At 39.3% G+C, this 27,684-nt stretch overlaps 2 protein-coding genes across 3 annotated transcripts in view; one reads left to right on the top strand and one right to left on the bottom strand.

Moving 5' to 3' along the window:
* Positions 1–17,732, top strand: part of CLNS1A (chloride nucleotide-sensitive channel 1A) — a 34,723-nt gene extending 16,991 nt beyond the window's left edge. Inside the window, exon 7 of one of the 2 annotated variants that reach the window (XM_027039627.2) lies at positions 17,573–17,732. The gene's annotated coding sequence lies outside the window, so the exon portion shown is untranslated. Of the gene's footprint in view, positions 1–864; positions 1,603–17,572 lie in introns of those variants that run through there. The other variant, XM_015078875.3, reaches the window with a different exon arrangement.
* AQP11 (aquaporin 11) lies at positions 12,961–26,795 on the bottom strand. Its single transcript, XM_015078871.3, has 3 exons — positions 25,849–26,795; positions 18,598–18,714; positions 12,961–13,314 (listed from the first exon to the last, which is right to left on the bottom strand). Exons 1-3 carry the CDS (start codon positions 26,468–26,470, stop codon positions 13,235–13,237), a joined length of 819 nt encoding a protein of 272 aa, XP_014934357.1. The 5' UTR covers positions 26,471–26,795; the 3' UTR covers positions 12,961–13,234.
* Between the last annotated feature and the right edge of the window lie 889 nt (positions 26,796–27,684).

The following is a 27,684-nucleotide window of genomic DNA, read 5'->3' as shown; positions in this document are numbered from 1 at the left end:
TCACAATTCCAGATATCAGTACTTCACTGTTCTACTGTATGGGAAATCTTTTGGTGCCAACTTAAGTCTCCTTTCCTTTTCACTTTTCTACTTGTCATGTTCTTTATAGTATGTTGACTTTTTCAGTTCAGTAATGCTTACATAGTTACTTTTATTGAAACTGGAAAACATTTTTTGATCTTCTGGCTTTCACATCTTTCTTCTTGAAAAATAGACTACTCAGAGAGTACCAACCACTCTATTAAGGATTATGAGAAACTCGTTTGTTATGTCACTCATGGTTACACAAATGAGATGTTACTGCAATTCACTGATGAGAATTCTTAGGATTCTTTGTAGTGTAATTTTATGGTGAAATAACCATAAAATAGCCACAGACTTTCTAATGAGCTGATGATTTGTTTTCTATTCATTTTATGCTACAGCTGGAGTGGAGAGATAGTTTATTCATAAAGTTTATACAAGTTCTTCATCTGGATAATTGACCTGAATTCCAAACAATGTCTGTAAATTTTTAATCATTTGAAATTAAGGAGTGGAGAAGGAATAATTAGAGTGTTTATGCAACCATTAAAATTTTCAAGATAATGGAACAAGGACCTCTCAATGCCTGAGATGGAATGAAGGGGACAGGGTAGAATCACAGCTCTACCACATGCCGGCCTCTGTGCCTTTGGATAAAGGCATATAATTTCTCTAATCTTCAATTTCCTCATCTGAAAATGGGGTTGATAAACTACCTGGCAGGATTGTTGCAAAGACTAAGATATAATATATCTAAGTTCTCTGGCACTCTTGACTAGTCAGTCAATAAATTACAGCTACTATTACTATTATAAACACTATAAATCTTTTGTTTTTCAGATTCTGCTCATAACTGTAGGAAAGAACTTGGTGCCTCTTCTACTGTGGAGTGGGTGTTGATGAAAGTCTTTTTCTTCTCCAAAACTTACCTGAACCAGTTCTTTTTTGAGACAGACTATACTGACACAAAAAGTTGTCACCAGCAGAAGAGACTGTGACCTTTATTAACAAAGGTGAATTAACTTAACCAAGAGGGTATTTGTAGTTTATCATCTATGCTAAAACTTTCTTTGTGCAAGTACCCTCTGAATAGGCCTATAGTTCCTGCCTTCATTATATGCGTCTCTGTCACCTGGGAGGCCTACGAAGGTGGACTGGATGGGAAGGAGGGAGGCTGAGACTAAGATACATCCTTTTAGAGCCTAAGGATCCCCTTACCCTTTAAAAACAAAGACAAAGGGATCTCACATCCTGGCCTCTGCTTGTTCTCCCCCAGGGTAAGGGTCTTTTGACTAATTTGGGGCCTAGATCAGTTCATTCAAGCATCTTTAGGGAGCCTCTTGGGAAACATTCTAGCCACATCTACTGCCATTAACAAATGCTTCTGACTAGCTTTTACTCCTTTCACCATGTTTCACCAGTCTCTTTTGTTATAACCTCTTAGGTTATATCCTCTAATTTGTAACCTCTTAGGTCGGTTTCCCTAACCAAATGAAATTGGGATGAAGTCCTCAGAGTACTTCAGAGGATAATTGTTTTGTCTTTAACAAATAAACAAATAAATCTAGGTTTTCTATATTATTGTGCTCTCATTCTTGACTAAAACCATTAATGAGAAAAAAATTTTTTTAATTAAAACTGGTAAAAAACGAGTCTTAACAGTTCTTATTTTTGTTTGACTTTTGTTGAGAATATAAACATGAAATGAGTAAGAAAATGTACAGTTAGAGTTTCTGGCAAATATTTAATAGGGCAAAGATTGAATGCATTTCAAGGGATTTCTGCTTCTTGCACTTGGATCAGGTAATTTCTTATACTTACTGACTCTCAATTTTTAGTTTTCAGACACCAGGGTATTTATTTGTGAAGCTGATTTATAATTACAGATGTATACTTGGACTTTTTATACCATTATAGCACTTTTAAAATAGAAAAGCTATTCAGGATCACTTGGCTAATTAGGGACTAAACTTTAGTTTGTGACCACAAAGCCCAGTGTTCTTGTTAGCAGTTTCACTTGGTTTCTGTCATCCTGCATGGTAGATTGGAAAAAGCTGATCTTCTTTTTTCTCAGCAGACTCTCAGAAATACTGAATTTGCTACAGTAGGCAAGTAAAAGGCCATGTGGAAATGGAAACTGAACTTGACTAAGGCATTCTCTGTATCAGCCCTGTCTTTATATACATTATACATATAACTATGCATATAATTTTCTTAACTACCTTATGAGGTACAGGTGCTTTTTTTTTTTAATTTTTTTTCAACTTTTTTTTTTTTTTTTTTTTTTTTTGGGACAGAGAGAGACAGAGCATGAACGGGGGGAGGGGCAGAGAGAGAGGGAGACACAGAATCGGAAACAGGCTCCAGGCTCCGAGCCATCAGCCCAGAGCCTGACGCGGGGCTCGAACTCATGGACCGCGAGATCATGACCTGGCTAAAGTCGGACGCTTAACCGACTGCGCCACCCAGGCGCCCCTTATTATCCCACTTTAAATTTTTTTTTTTTTCAGCGTTTATTCATTTTTTGGTAGAAACAGAGCACGAGTGGGGGAGGGGCAGAGAGAGAGGGAGACACAGAATCCAAAGCAAGCTCCAGGCTCTGAACTGTCAGCACAGAGCCCAACGCGCAGCTTGAACTCAGGGACTGTGAGATCATGACCTGAGCTGAAGTCGGATGCTCAACCGACTGAGCCACCCAGGTGCCCCTGTTATTCCACTTTAGAGATGAGGAAGCTACAGAGAGGTAAAATAGGTAAAGTCATAGATAGTGAGCTGTGATTTTTTTGTTTAATTTTAGAGAGAGCATGAGTGGAAGAGAGGGGCAGAGGGGGAGAGAGAGAGAGAGAGAGAGGGAAAATCTTAAGCAGGCTCCATGCTTAGTGCAGAGCCCAATGTGGGGCTTGATCCCATGACCATGAGATCATGACCTGATCCAAAATCAGGAGTTGGATGCTTAACTGACTGAGCCACCCAGGTGCCATGTGAACTGTGTTTTTGAAGCCTGTGCTCCATAACACTGTAGAACCTTCCCATCTGCCAGCAGTTGAAAGGAAGCAAGTCCTCTCTTCACTGCAGGATTTTAAATGTTAAAGTTTCAGTGGACAGCACAGGAAGTTCCCAGATTTCTCTGCTGGCAATCTCAGCAGCACTCATAATTCTATCCTAGACATTTATGTCTTCTTCAGTAAACGGGGTATTCTCATGGTCTAATCTTAGAAATTCTATTTGAGTCCTTTTTTGAAGTCATACTTACAAACTTATACTCGTGACTTTCAGTGAAGCAATAAAGTGCTCTGATAATAAATATATCAAAATGTCAAGGAGATTCTGTGCACTGTTTCTTATAGGCACTGCTGTGGTCAGCATAATGCAGTCATCTAAGATGTAGAAGACCAAGCATCTAGTTCTGGACCTATTTCCTCATCTGTAAAATGAGGGGATTAGATTAAGTGACTTTCAAAGATTCAGCTGTAATAACATTCTGTAATATTACTCAGTTGCTCCCATAGCTTTGAGAAAATAGAAGGTGAAAAAAAAAAAAAGATCAGGTCAGACTTCTTAAAAATGAAATTCATAATGATCAGTAAACCAACATTTCTTGATTCTGTTTGAACTTAATTTCAGTGTTACTGGGATTGTTTGCTTCCTATTTCTTGATGTAGAGGAAGTTTAAAGAAAAGCCATGGACATTTTCCCCTGTAATGTGAATCATCCAAAATATCCATTAAAGCTAGTGTTTATAGTCATCTGTTCTAAATTCTGTCGTTTAAAAAATGTATTCATAGGGGTGCCTGGCTGACTCAGTTAGTAGTATGTAACTCTTGATCTTGGGGTTGTAAGTTTGAACCCGTGCTGGGTGTAGAGATTAATTTTAAAAAATCTTTAAAAAAAAAAATTAAAAATGTATTCATTAAAATGATCCCAGTGGGTTTTCTCCTCCCACAGATCAGTTTGTCAGATATTGATACTTTTCATATAAGCTTATTTATTTACGTTTTTAAAGTTTATTTTTGAGAGTAAGCATGTGAGTGAGCAGGGGATGGGCAGAGAGAGAGGGGGAGAGAGGATCTGAAGCAGGCTCTGTGCTGACAGCAGACAGCCTGATGCAGGGCTTGAACTCATGAACCATGATATCATGACCTGAGCCAAAGTCAGATTCTCAACTGACTAACCCCCAGGCACCCCCAAATAAGCTTATTAATCTTTGTACATTATGTATTTTGAGGTCTTGTTAGGATTTCTGTCAGTATTGGTAAAGATGAGAGATTATGCACAGATGATCATGGTTATATAGCCCTTTACTTTTAGAAGAAGGGCTTCTTCTAAAAGTATACTTCTTAAAGTAGAACAATTCAGGCATCTGGGTGGCTCAGTCAGTTAAGTGTCCAATTTCGGCTCAGGTTGTGATCCTGCAGTTTGTGGATTCGAGCCTCAGGTCGGGCTCTGTATTGACAGCTCAAAGCCTGGAGCCTGCTTTGGATTCTGTCTCCTTCTCTCTGCCTCTCCCCCACTCACACTCTCTCTCATAAAAATATTAAAATAATAAAAAAAGAACAATTACTCATTGTTCAGAGAGATACTAGATTTTTTAGATAGAATTTTTATTTATCTGCATGGTTTTAGATAGTATCCTTATTACTATATATATAGCTAATTCTCATGCATCTCCTGTTTTAAAAGTGTTTCTAGAATGGATGAATCTATATCTGGCACCCATCCTCTTTGGCTAATACATAGCAGATCTCTTATGAGGATTCCAATAGAATTATTAACTATTCTTGACAAAGGAGCTGAAACTGAAACTGAAACATTTTCACTAGATCTCACTCTGCTCATATATACATAAGTAAAACCAATATGTAATGGTGGGGGGGAATGTCATAATTGCAGATGAGAAGTCAGTCCCAAAACTTTTGGGAGAACAGTGAACCTAGTCAGAATTTTTGTTAATAATATAATTCTAGGAAGATAAAATAGGGGCACCTGCCTGGCTCAGTAGGTAGAGCATGTGACTCTCGTCCTCAGGGTTGTGAGTTGGAGCTGCACGTTGGGTGTAGAGATTACTTGAAAATAAAATCTTAAAAAAAGAAGATAAAAATAGAGATATATAACCAGGGATAAGAAAGCTAAATGAAAGTGTATGGAGGCTAATTTTTAAGACTTTTTAAAATTATTATTTTGAAGATTATATGAATCACTAATATACTTAGAACAAAAGTACCTAGAAAATGGCTCAGAAAATGTTAAGTATTACACAATAGTAGTAATTCATTCTTTTCATAACAGAAAGAAGAAATAGATGCAGTGTTAACTCACCTCTTGGGATATATCTGAGAAGTCTGAAATTGAAACATCCTCTGAGCAATTAAAATAGATGTGATGAAATTTATTCATTTTCCTCGTAGGACCTCTTGGCCTTCAGTGCAAGTCTCTATCCCTGCTCTACAAACAGGTCCAATGTACTTGAGCATCTAGTTTCTAGGCATGCAACAGGATAGAAAAGGAAAAAAGGCGTGGTTGCATCAGGCATATCAGTAGCAGCAGTAAATAGCTGACAGAATTATGAAGGAAAGCAAATACAGGTTTACCCAAAAATACAGCAGACCAAGCCTTCATGGTATATAGTGCAAGTAGGATAGTGTAGCAATTTATGTTCATAAAAGTGCGACTAAAAATTATTAGCATTAATTCTAGTTGTAAGTAGATCCAATTCTGGCTAATTTAAGCAGAAAAAAGTCTTTTGGAACACTATCTGGTAGCTCACAAGATGGACAGGAAAATGGAAATAAACCAGGCTCATAAAAAGATTAGCAACCAGGAGTGGCCTATGTAAGACGCTATGATTCTTCTGTTGCTTTTAGACTGATTTTTTAATTGATCCCGTGCCTCTTGAGTCACCACAGAGTCCTGATTGGCAGGGACTGTGTGTTGCCAGGGGCAGAAAACAGGAGTATCTGGCCCCTTCAGCTTCTGCAGTGGGAGGGCACTTCCTTTACGCGGGTACTCACAGTGGTGGATTACCCCAAATAGAAAGGATACTCAGATGCTTGCTTGCAAGAAACTTATAGCTGTCTGCTGCAACCGTAAATCTTCAAAACAAAAAACAAAAATAAATTGAGACTGTACATAATAAAAGATTTTTTATAAAAACTGATGGTCACACTATTTGTCAAAATTAAAAATGGAAATATTGTTTGACCCAGAAACTCCATTTAAAGGAATTTATTCTATAAATTTGCACATTAGGAAAAGTCATATATGTAAAGATAATAATTGCAACTGTACTTCATTTTTTTAATTTTTTAAAGTTTGAGAGAGAGATAGCAGGAGTGGGGAGGGGCAGAGAGAGAGAGAGAGAGAGAGTCCTAAGCAGGCTCCACCAGAGAGAGAGAGAGAGAGAGAGAGTCCTAAGCAGGCTCCACCCTGTCAGCACAGAGCCCAATGTGGGGCTTGAACTCATGAAACCGTGACATCATGACCTGAGCCAAAACCAACGGTCGGATGCTTAATCAACTGAGCCACTCAGGCGCCCCCATTGCAACTTTATTTGTGAAAGCAAAAGACCAAGGACAACCTCATTGTCCATAATTAGGCCTGGGTCAATTACTTACAGTACATCTGTATAATGGAAAACTGTACTCCTCAAAAAGAGTTAGGTAGATCTTTATATACCAATACTAAATAAACTCAAAGATACATTAAATGAAAAAAATGAAGATACTTCTATAAGAGAAAAAGGGCTGGAGGTTACAGTGGAGATATATCATCGCGTGCTTAGGTGTACACAAAATATCCCTGAAAGAGAAGTGGGGGGCCGGGATAGGAGGGGGACTCAGGTCTTTAACCATTTCTAGGTGGAATTGCGTCTCCCCAAAAACATGTTGGAGTCCTAACCCCCACCCAGTATGTTAGAATGTGACCTTATTTGGAGTTAAGTCTTTACACAGGTAAGTGGAGTTAAAGTGAAATCATTAGGATGGGCCCTAATCTTACATAGCTGGTGTCCTTATCAGAAGGGAGAATTTGGACACAGACAGACATGGGCAGGGGGAGGCCATGTGAAGATAGAGGATTATAGTGATGCATCTACAAGCCAAGGAGCACCTTAGGCTACCAGAAACTAGGAGAGCGGCCTGGAACAGATCCTTCCCAAGTGCATTTAGAGGGAGCATGGCCCTAGTGACACATTAATCTTGGACTTCTGGCTTCCAAAACTGTGAGACAAAAATTTCTGTTGTTCTAAGCCACTCAGTTTGTGGAACTTTGTTATGATCATACTAGAAAACTAACACATCCCCCATGGTCATTTTTTTTTGTTTGTTTGTTTACCTGAGGAATAGCAAGCTGGCTATATACAAATCAGTTTAGAGTTTCAAAGAATTAAAAATGTATAATTATCATTCATTGTGTAAATGAACAACTCTGCAGTTGAAGCAGGTAAAGGAAAAGTTGGTTATCACTACCTAATTTTATAAATAACCTGTGTTCTGAAATATGTTTGGTATAGTAAAAGGTTAATGTAACATAACAAATATTCACATGCAGCTAAGAAATAAAATTATACAAGTACAGTTGAAGATTTCTGTATTCCCCTGATCTCCCTTCCTCCCCTTCAGAAGTAACCACTGTTCCAAATTTGGCATTTGTCATAACTATGTATGTGTTTGCATTTTTGCTCCACATGTATGTAGCATCTAAGCACTGTGTGGTATTGGGTTGTATGTTTTTAAACGTTCATTATTTGAATCCTTGTGCTGCTTTTCCTACTTAGCACATAAAAATTTTATCCAAGTTGATACAGGCAGCTCTGTAGCACAGTTCATCCATTTTCTTGATGGGCATTTAAGGTTCCAGTTACTCATTATGAAAGCAGTGCTGCAGCAGAAATCCTCGTGCATGCCTCATGCACACGTGTGCATTTCTCTATTGCGGTACCTTTCCGACTTCCCGTTATGCCTACAATAATACATTTCCCACCAGACCCACAAACATTGATTTCTACTAATCCCAGAAATGGAAACTTCATTAAAAACACAGTTCTTAACTTTGCTAGATGTTGCTAACCTGTTCTCCAAAACAGTTGGGGCAATTTACACTGCCATGTTAGGGAATAAAATTTATTGGTTATATCCTCACCAGCTTTTAATATATCCAGACTTAATTTTCTGCCAATCTCACGAATTTGAAAGTAAGGTTTCATCGTGATTGTAGTTTCCATGTTCCTGATTACTAGTGAGACTGAACACCTTCCTATTGTGTACATTGGACTTTTCATATTTTTTGCCCAATTTTTAAGTTTTTTTCCTTACTGATCTGTTCTTTATATATTCTAGATATTAATCTCCTAGTCTGTGATGTGTTTTCATTTTGTTTACTATGTCTTTTAAAAGTCAGAAGTTGTAGAATCCTGTATGCTTTTACAAGGAAAATGATTCATTATGTAGGATGGTATACAGTTGTTCTAGCTCTAGCATTCATTTAGTACAGCTTTGCTACAGTGTAGTTTTCAATAACTAGTTCACAGAAAATTGCTAAATAGGGCAGTGATGTCAGTAGTCAAACTTACTTCATATGTAATTTTTCCTAAAACATTAATGTTTTGCACCCCAAGTTACCTGTAATTTTGTGAGTTAATTAGAGGAAGACATGTCTTTAGGTCTAAAATAGGAAGCGGTGGCATGATTTGATTAATAGGATCACTCAAGCATTAGAAATAGGAAGTTATTGGGGCACCTATCTGGCTTAGTCAGTAGAGCGTGCAACTCTTGATCTCAGAGTTTAGGTTTGAGCCTCACGTTGAGTGTAGAGATTTCTTTAAAAAATTAAAATGTTTAAAAAAAACAACAGGAAGTTATTGGAGTAATCTGGACAAAGGTAAGTAAATGGAGGCTTGTACTAAACTGTGCTAGTAGGCTATAATGCAAAGTAGGAAAGCCTACATACCCTAGAGAAACATTATGTAGAGGGACATGTACAAGAAGCATTGCTTTAGGGATGTCTGGGTGGCCCAGCCGGTTGAGAGTCCGATTCTTGATTTTGGCTCAGATTCATGAATTCGAGCCCCACTTCAGGCTGTGTGCTGATGGTGTGGAGCCTATTGGGATTCTCTCTCCCCTTCTCTCTCTGTCCTTACCCCACTTGCACTCTGTCTCTCTCAAAATAAACTTAAAAATTGTTTTTATTTTATTTTATTATTTTTTTTAATGTTTATTTTTGAGAGAGACAGAGACAATGCGAGTGGGTTAGGGGCAGAGAGAGAGGGAGACACAGAAGCAGAAGCAGGCTCCAGGCTCTGAGCTATCAGCACAGAGCCCAATGCAGGGCTCGAACTCACAAGCTGTGAGATAGTGACCTGAGCCAAAGTCGGACGCTCAACCGACTGAGCCACCCAGGCACCCCTTAAAAAAATGTTTTTAAAAATAGAATGGAGAGGCGCCTGGGTGGCTCAGTTAGTTAAGTGTCTGACTCTTGATCTCGACTCAGGTCATGATCTCACAGTTTGTGAGTTCGAGCCCCACATAGGGCTCTGTGCTGACAGTGCAGAGCCTGCTTGGGATTCTCTCCCTTTCTCACTGCCCCTCCTCCACTTGTGTGTGTGTGTACTCTCTCTCTCTCAAAATAAATAAACATAAAAGAATGGATATGCTATGCAGTTTGGTTTTTTTAAATATTTATTTATTTTGATAGAAACAGAGCACAAGCAGGGTAGACAGGGAGAGAGAATCCCAAGCAGGCTCTGTGCTAACAGCACAGGATGAGTCACCCAGGTGCTCCGTGCAGTTTGAATTAGCTAAAGCTGCATGTATCAACTTGAATTATCAGACAACTAAGTAGAGATACCAAATATATGGATGGATAGGAGTCTGGAGTCGGGAAAGTTGTACAAGCTGATGATAGAAATTTGGCATTCATTAGGATATAGTTGCTATAAAGCTACAATACTGGGGGGGGGGGGGTTGCCTGGATGGCCCAGTTGGTTAAGCATCCAACCCTTGATTTTGGCTCAGGTCATGATTTCATGGTTCGTGGGTTTGAGACCTGCATCAGGCTCCTCACTGACAACATGGAGTCTGCTTGGGATTCTTTCTCTCCTCCTCTCACTCTGGCCCTTCCCTGCCTACGTGCTCTCTAAGATAAATAAACTTAAAATTTTTTTTTAAATCATTTATTAAAAAAGCTACAAGACTGGATGAAATTACCAAGAGAATAACTATAAATAGAAAAGAGCTCAGAGGACTAACTCCTGGGAAACTATCATTTAGTTTCGGGAGAGGAGGAAATAACAGAAGAAATTGAGAGGGCAGTGATTTTCTGGAAATGAAGTATTTTCAGGAGGATACAATCAGTTTTATCAAATGCTGCCGGTAAGTAATAAGGACAAGAACTTGCTTTATCAGCATGGAAGTCATTGATGGGCTTGGCAAGCATGTTGGAGGTGAAGCCCTGATTAGAGTGCTTCAGGGCACATCTGCCTATCTAACTCTTCTTGTGCCCGCATGCCCGCATGTGCTTACCTTTTCTCCTGCTACTGTACATGATCTAGCTTTGCTTCTAGCTGAGACCAACCACAGAGTTGTGCACTTGATTCTGTCTTCACTAACCTATTAAGAACTATGGACCTGGGAAATCTCCCCTTCCTCTCCTACATCATCAAATACTTTCTGCTGCATCATTCCCCTCCGAATATACACATGCCAAGATCTTTCCCATCTTAAAAAAAGATTCTTTCTTGACCTAATTTCCCCCTTCCACTACTGCCCACATTTTCTTCTCTTTACGGCAAACCTCTGAAAGAATTGTCCTACTGCTGTATCTTTTTTTTTCTTTTTTTCTAGTTCATGTTCAGGTGCAGGCAAGGAATAAGCAGACCGCTGGGTTTAATCAAATTGTGGTTAAGCCATGTGAATATAATGAGACAAAAGAACAAGGGAGTTAAGATTCTCTGCAAGTGTGTAATTTAAGCTGTTTTAGGAGAAGGGGGATACGTGAGAGGGGTGAGAGATGTGGAAAGGTGGTGTTGTTAGTGGAGACGGGTTCTCCATGGAGGTCAAAGGATCACTGCAAATGAGGTGCCAGAGTGAGTAAGCTAGAAGGAGGGGTTAGAGGTTTGAGATCCTGCAAGAGTGAGTTACTGGTAAAGACAAGCTGAAGTTTATGAACAAAGTAGTAGCTGAGGCAAAACAGAAGGAAAAAAATCATTGAAAAGCTTTTCAAGTCCAACCAATGAACTGAGAGGCCAGGACACTGGAACGGTCATCTTTGTGGGTATTGAAATCCCCAAGAGCCAGAACTGGAATGGCGGTAGAGGGCGAGAGTGAGACAGGAACTAGGCCCTTAAAGGACCGGCATGGCCAGGGGGCGGGGAAGGGGGAGGATGTTGAGGGCATTCTGGGGCAGATGACTGCATGAAGAAGTACCCAGGTGGCAAATGGCACGGCCCGATGACAGGATTTTAGTGGAGGGAGCAGAGGAAAACAGATGGGAAGCAGCAATGAGGAGAGAGGAGTCTTCCACCTCCAGACCCAGTGTCAGAGGCGGTGTAGAGGAAACTGCTGCTATTTGAGAGGCCACAGTCTCAGACCCAAATTCTGACGAGTTTAGAGGGCTGGGTGTTTTCACAAATTAATACTACTCACGAAACAGTAACTGAAACACAGTTTCATGTTTGGAAGACATAGGGAGTGGCAGAGGGATCATTTTAAAGGGAACAACCTTTATTTGTGTTGCCATGATAGGACTCAGGCCTAGTATTGCCAGATCTTTTGGGTTTTTCAAGAAGCCAGAACTGGAGTTTCACGTGAACAAGACTAAAATACTAGCTTTTTATTTATTTTAAAATATTGTGCAGACCAAATAAAACTGTGTTTAGCCATTGTAACAGTTTCATGAATTCTGCTTTTTAAAAGAGAAACTACTATGGTATTTTAAGTTCATGAGTCAAAGTCCATGATCCTCAAACTCTCTGCCTTGCCAGGTAGCCTGAGCCGTTCAGTCCCGTCTGCAGGTGTAAAGAGAGTGACTATCTACAAGCTGATCACGAAACAGCACTTACATTACCTGGCACTTTATCAGTTGCTTAATTATTACTCAAACAGATCTGATCTCACCCCATATTTTTTTACTTTCAATTCTAACCCTGATAATGGAATTTCCTATGAAGAGAAATGCACTTACCCTTATTTATGGCCTGAACTTTTAAGGAAAAGGAGACCTCATACAATAAAAGAAAGCTAATGGAAGAAAACTTACAGGCTGTTTAAACCTAACAAAACAAAAACTAATTAATTCCTAAATAAATTTTAAAGATTTGAAAGATTATAATAAAGTTTTAAAGATTATAAAATCTTTAATGTTGCTTCAAAATCTTCAATTTTTCTTTAAGTCATAATGATGACTGAGAACATTTTTTGTATTGAAATAGAAGTCTTTTTGACCTTGCTGTCAGGACAGCAAACCCCTCTGGACTTAGTTTCCTTATCTGTAAAGTGGAGATTAAAAATACATGCCCTACCTACTACATAAGGTAGCTGTTAGGATCAAATGAGAATGTGAAAAGCTTACCTCCTGCCTTTTGTGAGTGCTTTGTTTATTCTCTTCAAGAATAACAACCTGCCTAAAGCTAGTGAGATTGTCTGTTTAGAGAAAATATTTTAGATTAGAATATATTTAGAATTTAGGAAACCCCTTGAGTGTGAGTGGATATATAATCTACTTCCCCAAGCAACTTTCCTGTTGATAGGTGACACTGCTGATGGCATCACTGTGTGAGGTAGTGGCTGAAAAGTACCCTTTCTGGGTCTGTAAGCATGACTGGTCATACATTGGTTAAAAATCCTGTTCATTCAGATGATACTTGGTACACACACTTTCTGTGGTCCTACCATCACTTCCCTTCCCTTCTTCCCCTCTGCTTTTTTTTTTCCCCATCAAAATTAATTATCACTTGAGATTTATATTTCATGTAATGCCTTTTCTAGCAGCATTTAATACACACTCAAAAGAACAAGTCTTAACTGAGAAACACAGGATATCTCCTTTTCACAGTAATTTTTTCTTTCAGTTCCAGTGATGAAAACTACAAGGCAGCTTCCTCAGAGGAAGCTAAACATTGATGAGTCCAGTGCAGCCAGGATGTTGAATATGAGGTGATAAAATCTTTATCACCTCCAGCTTGACTGTCCTGTAACTTAGTCTGAGTCTTTTGGAATAGTTATTCGTTTTTATTAATTGTATGGTTGTTATACAGCCATGGAAGGAAAAAGTTGAACATCAAAATCATCAACAATATACCTGAAAGACAAAATAGAGTAAAATAAAAACAATCTATAAGGAAGTTCATAATCACTCAGTGGCTATAATTTAAGATTATATACATAGAGATTTGGAAAGCTATGTTTAAAAGAGTTAGCTGCATCAATTCTACATGAAACATTTAGATATTTTTTTATTTTTTTATTTGTGTGTGTGTGTGTGTGTTCAAGAACACTTTTTAAAAAAATTTTATTTAAACCCAAGTTAGTTAACATATAGTGTAATAATGTTTTCAGGAACAGAATTTAGTGATTTATTACTTACATATAACACCCAGTGCTCATCTGAACAAGTACCCTCCTTAATCCCCATCACCCAAAACCAGTAGATATTTTTTAATCTAACATTCTCACATTATTTTTCTTCAACCATGAATCCTTAAAAACAGTGTGTATTCGGCAAAACTAGAAGGATCTAAACAATGAATTGAAAGGATAAATAGGAGTGCCTGGGTAGCACAGTCCGTTGAGCATCCAACTCTTCATTTTGGCTCAGGCCATGATCCCAGGATCGTGGGATCGAGCCCCGTGTCAGGCTCAGCGTGGAGCCTGCTCAAGATTCTCTCTCTCCCTCTGCCCCTCCCCTGCTTTCTCTCTCTTTTGGCGGGGGGGGGGGGGGGTTGGTGGTGGTGGTGGGGTAGGGAGAATAAAAGGATAAATAGAAAGATCTGGAGTTCTAGTTCTCGCTCTATTACTGACCTCCTGAGTTAGAAACTCTGGACTTGAGTCTCCATTTGCTCTTCTCGAAAATGGCAATACTGTGTCCCCTCCATGCCCCAGACATGTACTGGGAGAACAGAGCAACTGAAAGTGCTCAGTTTTCATTTAGAATGCTCAAACATGACTTTCTCCTTCTTTTTTCATCAGTCACAATATTAATAGCTACTAGAGCTCTAACAAGCACAAAACAGAAAATTTAAGTGCTGAAATTTTACACCTTAAATATAAAATATGTTTTAAGGGGCGCCTGGGTGGCTCAGTCAGTTAAGCGTCCGACTTCAGCTCAGGTCACGGTCTCATGGTCCGTGAGTTCGAGCCCCGTGTCGGGCTCTGGGCTGATGGCTCAGAGCCTGGAGCCTGCTTCCGATTCTGTGTCTCCCTCTCTCTCTGCCCCTCCCCCGTTCATGCTCTGTCTCTGTCTCAAAAATAAATAAACGTTAAAAAAAAATTTACAATTTAAAATGTTTTAAAAAGTCATATATTAGTAAATCTTTATTTTTGAGGTCACACCAGGCAAATCTAGCAGGTGGCTATTGGTTGATTTTCCATAGGGAATAGGGCTGGAGGAGATAGTCACAGGGCTCACATCACTGTCTTGAAAGGGAAGTCTGCAATAATTAATGTTTTTATCATAACATATTTAGGCTTAAAGCTCTGAATTAAAGTCAGATTAAGAATGAGTTCTGTCACATGCACATTGATATTATTTTAGTCCTGTTTGATCAAAACAGGAAACCTTAGGTTTAACTAGCATATGGATAGCTTAATATACTGTCGAAAAATGAGTCTGTTTTGCGACCAAAGGCTTTAAATGGAAAAAAAAAAATCCATATGTTAATTGACCTACAAAATTTGACATTTTCTTTATGAAATCAAAGCTAGATTGTTATATTTAAACCTTTTTCCAAAATGTAATTTCAGTTTCATAGCAAATAGAATTTGCTAATTTTCATTTTATGGAATGTGTAAACTAGAGAATTCTATATGCATTATTATTGTCACATTTCTAATATATATATATATATATATATATATATTTTTTTTTTTTAGTATTTATTTTGAGAAAGAGAACACACAAGCAAGCAGGGGAGGGGCAGAAAGAGAGGGAGACCGAGGATGGAAGCAGGTTCCATGCTGACAGCAGGGAGCCCCATGCAGGGCTTGATGCAGGGCTTGAACCCACGAACCACAAGATCATGACCTGAGCCAAAGTTGGACGCTTAACCAACTAAGCCACCCAGGCACCCCAAACATTTCTAATATTTTAAATTAATTTTGGGAAGATGGCAGGAGCCATTAGAGGAATTATAAGTACCTCTGCTGTGAAGAAAAACAAAGAGTATGGCTTCCAAGAATAGTTTGCTCCCTGCTTGGTCAAGAATGGAAAGCTATCTTGGGATGACTCTCTTCCGTCTCACTCAATAGCATTGCCTAATGTGGCTTTAACAGGGTTTTGTTTGTCTTGATGCCTCATCTCTTAGCTGTTTGAAGGCCTCTCATAAAATGACAATTTCTTATTTTTCCCATCCTTCTTATAGTTTGTGACCTTATTTCATTTGGTGCCATTTTTTGCAATGGAATGTAACTTCAATGAATGACAGAATTTATTTTTTTTAATTTTTTTTTAACGTTTATTTATTTTTGAGACAGAGAGAGACAGAGCATGAACGGGGGAGGGTCAGAGAGAGGGAGACACAGAATCTGAAACAGGCTCCAGGCTCTGAGCTGTCAGCACAGAGCCCGATGCGGGGCTTGAACTCACTGACCGTGAGATCATGACCTGAGCCGAAGTCAGCCGCTTAACCATTGAGCCACCCAGGAGCCCCAATGAATGACAGAATTTAACAGCGAGCTGGAATTCAGTATTCTAAAAACTGCAATTTATTCACATATATCTCTTATCCACATCTATTGAAGGATTCTTGTATTGCTCTTCATTCCTAAACTTCTTAAAGAAGCATAGGAACATACCTCTTCAAACAAAAAGCTGTAACAAATTAAGTTAAGTCTATTTAGAAAAAAGCTAGGAGATCCATAGGCCAACAAAGAATCTTTGTATATTTTCAACAAGCCAATTAGGGCTAGCTAGAGAGAATTGCTAAAAAGTTTAATCCCAATTTCTTTTTATAAGATCTTTTTTAAGCTTATTTATTTATTTTGAGAGAGAGAGAGAGAGAGAGAGACCGCCAGGGAGAGGCAGAGGGAGAGGGAGCGAAAATCCCAAGCAGGCTCCGTGCTGTCAGTGCAGAGCCCCATGTGGGGCTTGAATCCATGAACTAAGATCATGACGTGAGCCGAAATCAAGAGTCAGACGCTTAAACGACTGAGTCACCCAGGTGCCCCCCAATGCCATTTTTGAAAGATTCCTTGAATAGGAAGAAAGAAATGAATAAAAGTGTTTTTTCTTTGGGTGTTTGGATATTTGGAGGGATAAGTGGTTCCATAAAATGTTTTGGTAATGGCTATAAGTAATGTTACCTTCCTGTTTGGACTATGCTAACATGAACAGAATGTAGTCTTTCCCCACTCTATTACTCTCTGGTCTGTACACTTTCTAAAGCGTCCAAAGTGACTGTTCCTTTTTGTCTATCATGAGATTTTTTCTAGTATATTCTTCCAGGAAGAAGTTATTAAGTGATTTAGGCTGGAAAACATTGATTAAAGAAAAAAAACATTGGGTGCCTGGCTGACTTAGTGGGGTGTGACTCTCAATCTTGAGGTTGTGAGTGCAAGCCCCATGTTGGGCATAGAGATTACTTAAAAAAAGAAGAAAGAGAGAGAGAGAGAGGGAGAGAGGGAGAAAGGAAGGGAAGGAGGGAAGGAAGGAGGGAGGGAAAAAAGTCATGGCCATTTTACAGAAAATGTCATTACTTCTGATTTTTTTTTCCTTTTATTTACTTTTATTTTTGTTCCTTTTAAAAATTATTTTGGAAAGCACTACTTTTTAGTATTCTTTCAAGTAAGGGATGAAATAAGTCTTTAGTCATAGGCCTACTGTTAACATAGTAGTTAGAGCACAATAACAAATATATAACATTAATAATACATGTGGATTGTAAATATGACATTTTAAGAGAATATTTCCAAACAAAAACTATCAGTAGACCTATCCAATTAGTGACCTTTATAGCTTCATGAATTTCAATGACCTTTTTAATTTTTTGAAATCAAGAGTAGAGAAAATTTTAAAGAAGTTACTGGAAAACACGAGCAATCTGCAGAACTGAACAACAGCTGCCATTGTTAGCACTTTAAAATACAGATTTTCTCTGGCATTTTTCATGTTTAGGTTGTTTAGGTCCACAAATATCATGACTGAGCATAACAGGTACTAACTGTGAAATAAAAGCATGGAAGGTGAACAGGAGGAGTCAGGTGTGACGGCTAGTCAAACCTATTATGCCAATGTTCCCATCTAGATATACCCAACTTTCTTTCTTTCTTTCTTTCTTTCTTTCTTTCTTTCTTTCTTTCTTTCTTTCTTTCTTTCTTTCTTTCTTTCTTTTTTTTTTTGACAGAAATGAGCAATAAGAAACAAAAACTGCTGTGGACAAAAAGAAGGATGAAATAATAAAGACCAGGCATCCTCACATTCATTTATAGTTACAATTTATAATCAGGCTTAAGAGAGATGATGAAACAAAATCAAGAAATGCTGATAACTTATACACCTGTTTTATATATCTGTTTTTTATATATCTTACATATCTGTTTTTATATATCTGTTTTATATAACTGATCCAGATAGTAATAACAGGAATACAATTTGTGGATAATTTTAAAACTATATTTATTACAGGTATCCATTGTTTCATGAGATGCCCTTCTGCAAAATGAGTCAAATTTGGAAAAAAAAATTCCTTTAGCACGAAAGAAAGGCGTTTTTTTTTTTTTGGTGTTTTTTTAAGTAATCTCTACATCCAGTGTGGGGCTCGAACTCACAATCCCAAGATCAAGAGTCGCATGCTTTACAGACCGAACCAGCCAGGCACTCTTGAAAAATTATTTAAAAAAACAAAAATTTTTTTTTAACGTTTTATTTATTTTTGAGAGAGACAGAGACAGAGACAGAGTGTGAGCGGGGGAGGGGCAGAGAGAGAGGGAGACACAGAATCTGAAGCAGGCTCCAGGCTCTGAGCTGTCAGCACACAGTCCGACGCAGGGCTCGAACTCACAAATGCAAGATCATGACCTGAGCTGAAGTCGGATGCCCAACCGACGGAGCCACCCAGGTGCCCCAGAAAAATTATTTTCTTAATGGAAGGAATGACTCCTCACTTTTTGGCCCATATATCTGAGGGTTTCTTAAGGTGGTATCATGCATGGAACGGACTACCCTTAACTACGTAATTTTGTTTCTTTGAAGATAAAAAGTTCTAAAGGATACTGTACATATAAAGTGTTATTTCAGGTATGTTAACTACCTTTTTCATTTTCTTTTTGTACATACTCTGGCTTTGGTAATTGACATGTTACAGTGATACTTCCTATCATATTTTAAGATACCCTAATCTTTTAATCATATTAATAAAAATATGCTTACCTAAAGAAGGAGCGAGCCAATATACTATAAAAAATCGAAGGAATGCTTCATCAAAACACTTCAAATGTAGTGAAAGTGCCAAAGCTGGATTAAATACAGCTCCTGTTAGACTTCCTCCTGTAATATATTTTAAGCAGAGTGATACCAAACCATATATTTTACATTTTCATGTAACTAGAAATAAAGGGCTTACCAGATACAACTACTTTGTTTTAGGTGTTTAAGTATTCTTATGCTATAATCTTCCTTTGCAGAACCACCGTGCATATTATAGAGTATAAAAATAGATTATAGATGATAATATGCCAGGTATTAAAAAAGGACATAAGAGTTTTAATCCAGTGCTTTTTCTATGTATTATAGAATGCACATTGAAAGTTAATCTACTCTATTATTGTTCCTACAAGTTTATGAAATGGGATACTTGGCTGCCCATCTTAACATTCACCAATTTAAATGAATGAATAATAATGAAAATAAAATGAAAGTACATTTAAAATGGATACAATGCCCCAGAATCCTCTTGGACTTAAGTATATCTTTGTGTTTAAAACAAAAGTAAAATGGACCAAAGCATTATCATTGACTCTGTTTTTACTTCTCAACATAGAGAACCCTGAAGAAGGGACTGTGAATGGCATGTGAATAAAGTGGTTACTAAATTTTTTTAAATAAAAAGAGTGGTCGTGTACAGCTGGGAAAGATAAGCACAAATTCTAACTGTTGATTGCTTTTCAGGATTCATGGTACAGCTCTACACCCAGGTCCTCTGACATGGGGCCTAGGAGTTTATACTTCTGGCTGGCCTCACAAGCAAGTGAGAAAAAGCAGAGGAGGCTGGACTTCCTGTCTGGTGGTATCAGACCTGTGGCTCAGCTTTTCAGAACACACTCTAAGAATATTCCTGAGACAATGACATTCCTGTTGCTTCTTCCGTGTGGAAGCTTGGGCACACACATCTGCCTCTGACTCAGCCACAGAGACGGATCCCAAGATCTTCACAAATTTTACCCTGCCATGTGCCACTAGAGTATGTTGCCTTTATAAAATGCAGTAAAATTAGAAACTAAGTGACCCTTTCATAAGATTTCACTAATGAGATTTCATACTTGATAAGGCTGAAAACAAGCCATGCCAAGATGAACACATTGACCAGTGAACTAAGTTCACTCCGTGGCTAAGAGTTTTTCCTAGCACACCAGCCTTCACGTCTCAGCAATTCTAAATGATACCATGTCATGGACCTTCAGAATCATTCTTGAATAGTCAATCCCGGAATGTTAGACCTGCAACTGCCAAGCACCAACAGGATTGTCAATTCAGTTCAATAAAAAAATTGAGTTCCTATATACTAGACATTATGGGTAAAAAGATACTGACTTACACAGGTCTTTACAATACCATGTAATATAAGCTATTATAATATTAGTGACCTGTGATTTTTTTTTTTTTAAGACATGGATCAGTAAAATAGAAAACCACCACCCTCATAATTAGCTCACTTTGGTGTTCCCATTAGGTCTTTGTTATTTCCATTAAGTCTAAGAACACGATCTATCAGTCTTCTGCCATCCTAAAATTCAAACTACTTCACTCTCCTTATCTTCTAATCCTCACATGTCTAATTCTATTGAATGTGACGTGGTGAAGCTGCTCCTCCTACCAAGAGGTAAAGTCTATTCCCCTCTCTTGAATATGAACTGGCTTTCAACTTACATTGACAAACAGAATGCAGCAGAAGTGATGCTGTGCTAATTCTGAACATGACGAGTGACGCTGAGTGAATTACAGGTCTCAGTAAATCCATCAGCTTCCACTTTTTGCTCTCTTGGAACAGTGCCCTGACCATGTAAGTAAGCTGGTCTAGGCGGCTGGAGGATAAGAATCCACATGGAGTATAACTGAGGCACCTTAGCTGACAGTTGCCACCAACTGCTGGACACGAGTGAGGCTACCTGGGCTCTTCTAGCACTGCCAACTGCCCAGCTATAAGATCTCAGAGGAATTTCCATCTAATCCACAGAATCATGAAAAACAATAAATTATGATTTTAAGCAATAGTTAACTGATACAGAAATTCTTTATCAGGAGTAGGTTCTGTGTCAACAAAAGCCCAAAACATGTGGCTTTGGCTTTGACATTTTAGACTATATACCTCTTTTTGCATGGGGCTGTCGTATGCATTGTGGGATGTTCAGCAGCATCCTTCGTCTTTACCCACTAGATGCCAGCACATCCATCTCCCCCACCATTGTAACATTTAAAAATGTGTCCAGACATTGCTGAGTGTTGCCTGGGGAGTTTTCCTGCTGAAAACTGCTGTTGTAGAGAACTACTGATACTTGTTTACAAGTAGACATACACAACGTTGTTTACAGTAGCAAAGAACTGGGGGAAACCTGAGTGTCCATTCATAAGAAGGTAGCTAAATAAGCAAGCTTCATAATTTGGAATTACATTCAGTATTTTGAAATAATGAGAGAAATCTCTTTACTACTTAACACTGGTAGATCTCCAAGATACCACTAAACGACCACCACCAAAAAAAGTAAACTGCAAAAAGGCATCATACCTTTTACATTAACATGAACATACATAAAACAATAGTTTATATAGGGTCTTATCTGTATGTATAATAAATCACATAAAGAGTTTGGAAAGACATACACACATGCATGTGCAGAGGACTATCCTTGTGGGAAGAGCAAGCAAGGAGGGAGAGGGGACAGGCATGGATGGTGGCAGTCAAAAGGCACTTTTAGTCTCATCGGTAGTGTTTCAATGTTTTACAAAAAGAACACATTCATGCGTTGTGCAATTAAATGTGAATTCATCAGGCACAGGACTAACAAAATGGCTTTGAAAAATGTTACTATTTATTGACATCTGAAGGGGAGAAGTCATAATAAATATATATTGAAGAAGAGGTATCAATGGGAAGATAGAGCTGGCTGATTGCCCAGAGTCTTACAGGACAGCACGAACTTGGTGAAATTACCACAGTTAAAGACTGTGTCAAAGTCCAAGTTACAAATCTGGCAATTCTAGATACTAACGTTTCTCAATACTCCTAAAGGGAACCAAATTCTCTATGACAGGATGACACTAATTACAATCACAAGACTCATGTATAAGCCAGAATGTCAATGAACTAATTTACAGTGGAGGCTAGCCCTTTCCAGTGACCAGAATATTTGTGCCAGGTACTATGCTAAGAATTTAAAACACATTATTTATATTCCTCATAATGGTCCCAAGAGATAGATGCTATTATTCTCCATTTAAAAGATGAGGAAGCAGGCCTAAATTAAGCATCTCTTCGAAGGGCATAGTACAACTCCAAACCTGTGCCCTTACCCACTATATTAATAAATGTTTGGACCTTTGTTTGGAGCAGTTTTTCATTTGTAATTTAGCACTTATTTCATATGGTTATTGTATTGAAAGCAAACACACATAAAGGACTTAGTTCCCTTCTCCTTTGACAAATAACCTTACCTATATTCTTCATCATTTAGAAGGATACCAAAAACTCCTGAATGTAGTAATGAAATGAATTAAAAATACTACGAGTTATTCAAACAATGTATTAGGCCAATTTTAAAGCCCTTAGGTGTAAAATATAAAATACCAGATATATATTATTTCTTCTGCATTATTTTTTAATGTGAATAGAGTATTTGCTAATTCATTCATTCACTCATTCCAAAAATACTATTTATTTGTACAGGTGACACAATGTTAAGACCTGGTTATATGTTATAATGAATAAAACAATTTTAGTTTCTGTATTCATAAAGCTTTCTGTCTGGTGGAGGAAGAGCTCTGGAAACAAGTATATAATTAAAAATTCTACAAAGGAAATTAAAAGGTGCAGTAATAAAGACAACTTAGACATGTAAAATACCAGATTTTTTTTCAATGTCTAATTACAGTTGACCCTGGGACAACATGGGTTTGAAATGCATAGGTCCACTAATATACAGATTTTTTGACAAATACAGTACAGTAATGTAAACATATTTTCCTCATGATTTTCTTAATGGTTTTCTCTAGCTTACTTTATTATAACAGTATAGTATATAGTACATATAACATACAAAATACATGTTAATCAACTGTTAATGGTTAAGGCTTCCAGTCAACAGTAGGCTATTAATTTTGGGGGGAATCAAAGTCATACATGGATTTTTTACTGTGTAGGGGGTCAGTGCCCCTCACCCCTGCATTGCTTAAGGGTCAACTGTAATTACACAGTGAATGCACCTCTGTCTTATCCTGTTCATTGAACTAAATTCTCCCAAAATCTAAATTAAGGAAGATTTGCTTGAAATTTACATTAATAGTTTTATAGCTCTAATATGTTAATAAATCACATAGCATTTTTGTTTTACTTTATTTGGGAAGACAATGAATACATGTTAAGTGGTAATAACATCAATGGCCTCCATGTGCACATCAAAAGTCGAGGGTGCTAAATCAATAAATAGAGAACCAGACACATGGTCACTGGCTGTTGGAGGAGCCTGGGCCATGTTGCTGGACTGTTATGTTCTGTAATCTTAAAATACAAAACCAGTTACCTTGATGCGACCTGTACTGGTGACTTCTCAGTGCTCTCAAAGTACAAGTGATTAAAGAAACATCCCAGCATGCAACTATGTCAAATCAGTACCAATAGTATCTTAGAAGTTAAAAGACATATCAAGCTTGTAATGAGACCTGACTTAGCTGACCCTTCCCCTGGCTTTCCTTCCCTATCCTTTCTTAAATCCTTCCTACAAAAGCCTCACTTCTGCCTGATAAAACAGAAACTCAACCAGTCCGAAGACAGTTCATTCCATCTGGAACAACTTTGGTCTAAAGTTATGTCATATACATAGAAAATAATGGAGAGTGAAATGGCTTAGTATAGCAACACCCAAAGTGTATTCTCTTCTGCTACATACTCCTAGACAAAATAATTCCATAAGTTTGAAAAACTTCCATATTCTCCTTTTGGAGTTCCACAATATACAGCAATGTATACAGAGCAGTAAAGGCTCTTTAAAGTCTTAATATTAGAAAATCTGTTTAATCCAGTGTTTGCCAAACTTATTTGCCAACAGAATCTTTTTGTAACTTAAATTGTTTTAATTATGGTGAAATACGTATGGCATAAAACATACCATTTTAACCATTTTAAGTGTATGTCCAGTGGCAATAATTACATTCACAATGTTCAACTATCACCATTATTTCCACAACGTTTCCATCACCCCAAATAGGAAATCGGTACCCATTAAAGAAAGTCCCTATTCCTCTCTGTCCCCTAGTCCCTAGTGACCTCTGTTATACTTTCTGGCTATACTCTCTGGCTATCCAGAATTTGCCTATTCTGGATTTCTTTATAAGTGCAGTCCTGCAACATTTGTCCTTTTGTGTCTGGCTTATTCAACTTAGCATAATGTTTTCAGGGTTGATTCATGTCACAGTATTTATCAGAACTTAACTCCTTTTTATGGCTGAAGAATGTTCAATTGTATGTACATATTTTTGTTACTTTTGAGGAATGCAGTGTAGGAATGCTGATAATGAAATGAGTATAACCTTTAATGTCAGTACCATGATTCCAGCACATTCTAGCTGTGTGACCTTGGATAAGACATTTCACTTTTGTGAGCCTCACTTTACTTAAGATGGGAATAATATACCAATCAGTGAGTTTTTCTAAGGATTAACTAAGATAACTCATATATATTTCCTGTATTGGTATATTGCCTGATGAATATTCTTAATCTCCCTTATATTGGCAGAAAAGAAAGATAACAATAGATCAATGTCTGTAACAGTAGTAATTCATAGTTGTCTATTAGGTTCTACCCCTGCAAACAGTCTCCAGTGCTCTCAATACTTAACCCACTAGCCACTGACCACTTGAAATGTGGCTACTGTAGCTGAGGAACTGAATATTTAATTTTAGTTAATTTAAATCTAAATAACCACATGTGGTTAGTGGCTTCCAAATTGGCCAGCACAAGTCTGGATGAGAGCAGTGGTTCTCAACTCTAGTTTTATGTTGGGATTATCTGGAAAACTTCAGGATACACCATTAATTATATAAGTACAGAGCTAAACAGTGACATAACTTTTTGCAAGAGATGATTCTCTTCCTCCATGTGGCATGCTTGTTCTTTAGCCAAAACCTAAAACTTTAATAAGCAGCTATTCACCAACCCCTCAAATATACATATATGCTTCCCTCTCTTCTATACCTTTTATTTCCATCTGTGTCTACACCAAGTATAGTACGAGATCTAAAGGAGGGAAGCTGGATTGGAAAGTCTTTCATTTTTATCCTGGGAAGCCAAGCAAATGTTTAGGAGACCTCATCCTTAGGTTTGCTTCTATTCATAGTTCCAATGGGTAGAAGATAGACTCTTACCACTAATTACCTTTTATCAGAGTCCTGTCTCCAAAACATTTTATATGGTCTCAATGAAGCTACTTTGTTGTAATCATTTAAAATGACACATTTCATCATTAAAATTTTGTTTTTTGGATTTTCTTGTCCCATTTAGGATATCCAGGTTACCCACTGCATCTGACATCTGTCAAAGTAGACAAATCGGTTGCAAGAAATCAACAGATTTCTCAAGTTACTTGTTTTTAAAAAGCATCTTTAATTTCAAGCAAGTTTTAATTTCAAAACACATCTTTCTTTATAGGTCACTTAAAAGTTCTTCTATAACTCAAGATGACTTGTTAAGGAAATAAGAAATGACTTTAATTCTGTATAAAAAGAACTAAATAAATTAAATTAAAATTTAAAAAAATAAAAAGAACTAAAAACTACAGAACTTCTACTCCTCCCTCTGACTACTAAGCAGTCATGTAGCCTGTGTTTTAAATTGGAAGGAGCTTTTTAAACTCACGATCATTTTTCAGTCAGAGTGTCAGGTTGGCATGAGGGAAGAGGTAGCTGATAAGTTATCTTTCTTCTCTACCATTAAAACAATCCCTTTGTAGGACATTTGAACCCTCGGCAATATCTCACAAGATCTCAGTTTCAGCACAGTAATGGCTCCTGAATGGAGGATCTAGATGTCTGCACTACTGGTAAAGAACACGCTGCAAAATGGTCAGAATAATGGAGATACCAATATTGACATCGCAGATGTGTAGGGCTTTCAAATGTACCTTGGTAATGAACTTAGAGCCTCAGGTCATAGAGGCTCCGGACATGCCATGTGTTTTGTGGGAATAACAAACCTGTGTAGACCAAAAAGGTGATGATTGCTGCCAGCAGGTGGATACGAAGCTTGGTTCGGACCTCCTGGAAGTGCAGCAAAGCGCTGTGGAAAATAAAGGAGCAGATGGCCTCCGTGATGATCGCTTTGGGCAAGTCCACTTGAATGGGATTCCTGCAAGCGAAGCTCCTCTCGTCGAGGTGATACTTGCTCAGCCCCAGGCTCCACAGGACGCTTACGCAGTACCTGCTGCACAGGGCACCAATCAGCTGAGCCGACAGCCTAAGGGCACCCGTCTCGGAGGACATTCCCCCCAGCAACATCTGCATCATCACGCCACACGGGTTGCTAGAGGTGCCCACCAGGGTCAGGCCATGCACCAAAGAGAAGAAGTACACTAGCGTCAGCGGCCAGGTGGGGTGCGCGGGTTCCTGCTCGCTCAGCAGTTGCAGCTCATGGGTGCAGCAGCAGAGCTGGAAGGTGGCCAGAAACTCCAAGACGAAGGTGTGGATCATCGTGAACCTGTGCAGCTGCTGCCGGGTGACCACGCGGGCCAGCCCCATGAACAATACCAGCAACAGCATAAGCCCCAGCGAGGTGCAGTTGTCCTGCACCTCGGGCCAGAGGCCCCGCAGCGCGGTCATGGCTCTCTCCAGGCCAGACTAGGCTGCCCGCTTGGCTCTGGCAAAGGCAGTTTAGGGGCGGGAGTCCGAAGTCCCCAAGTCCTCAGCCCCGCCCCCTCCTCACGCCCCTGGGGCGGGCCGACTTCTAGGCCAGAAGGAGGCCCCCGGGCGTCGCGCCAGAGGACTCCTCCCCCCCTCCCCGACTCGGAGCTAGGGTGTTGGGACCAGAGCCGGGGAGGAGGGGAGAGGAGGGGCGGCAAGGGAAGCTCTGCTAGGGCACTAGCTGAAGGGCCAACGGTCTGCGGGGGTCGGAGGCGCCCACGCCCCCTCGGCTTCCCTTAGGGACTGGAAGCGGGCGCGAGTCCGGCAGGGTGCGAAGGGACGCCGCGCGCCGGGACCATTGCGCATGCGCGCGGGGGCCCGTGAGCCCTTGCGAGCAGCCGCACCGGGGACCCCAGGACCCCAGGCCGGGGCTGAGGGCGCTTTCGGCCCGCACGGAATGGAAACGCGCGCGTTCGCTGCGATTTGACACTTGCTTTGAAGGGAAGACCTTGGTTTTCCTTCCTCGTTCCTAAACCGGTAAAACCGCCCTACTGGAATGACTCCTAGAGATCATCTCGGCCAACCACCTCGTTTTTATTAATGAAGCGACTGAGAAGACGGGAGGTGACGGAGGTGGGGCGCAGAGGCCAGGGGTGGTTAGCGGGAGTAGACTTTGGATTCGAGGGAACGGGGTTTGACCTGTGTGAACATGGGCACGTAACTGGGTTTCCTTGAGCTTTAGTTTTCCGCAGCTCCCTCACAGGGTTGTGGGTCATAGGACCCACCCCCTCAATTTGTTTGGAAAAGCAGGAAGGGGCGCCTGGGTGGCTCAGTGGGTTGAGCACTGGACTCTTGATTTTGGCTCAGGTCATGATCCCCGCGTTTTGTGATCAAGCCCCAAGCCTGCTTAGGATTCTTTCTCTCCCTCTGCCCCTCTCCCCTGCTCTCTCTCTCTCTCTCTCCCCTCTCTCTCAAATAACAAAATAACATGAAAACACTAGCAAAGAGAGCCGAGCACACAGAAAGTGTTCAATAAGTGCTAGCTTAAAGTCTGGTAATGCCAGAGTCCAGGGCTCTTGCCGCCGCGGCTCCCTCTCAACAGCTCACCTATTTGGGGCGGCCCATTGTGCGTGAGCTGTTGGGGAAGGTCAGGGATTCCTCCGACCTCGCACCTAGTCTGGTTTTGAGCTAAT

The sequence above is a fragment of the Acinonyx jubatus genome, chromosome D1 (assembly GCF_027475565.1).
Source record: "Acinonyx jubatus isolate Ajub_Pintada_27869175 chromosome D1, VMU_Ajub_asm_v1.0, whole genome shotgun sequence".
NCBI classification, from domain to species: Eukaryota; Metazoa; Chordata; class Mammalia; order Carnivora; family Felidae; genus Acinonyx; species Acinonyx jubatus.
The sequence above is the reverse complement of the archived record's forward strand: the minus strand, read 5'-3'. Positions and strand labels throughout refer to the sequence as shown.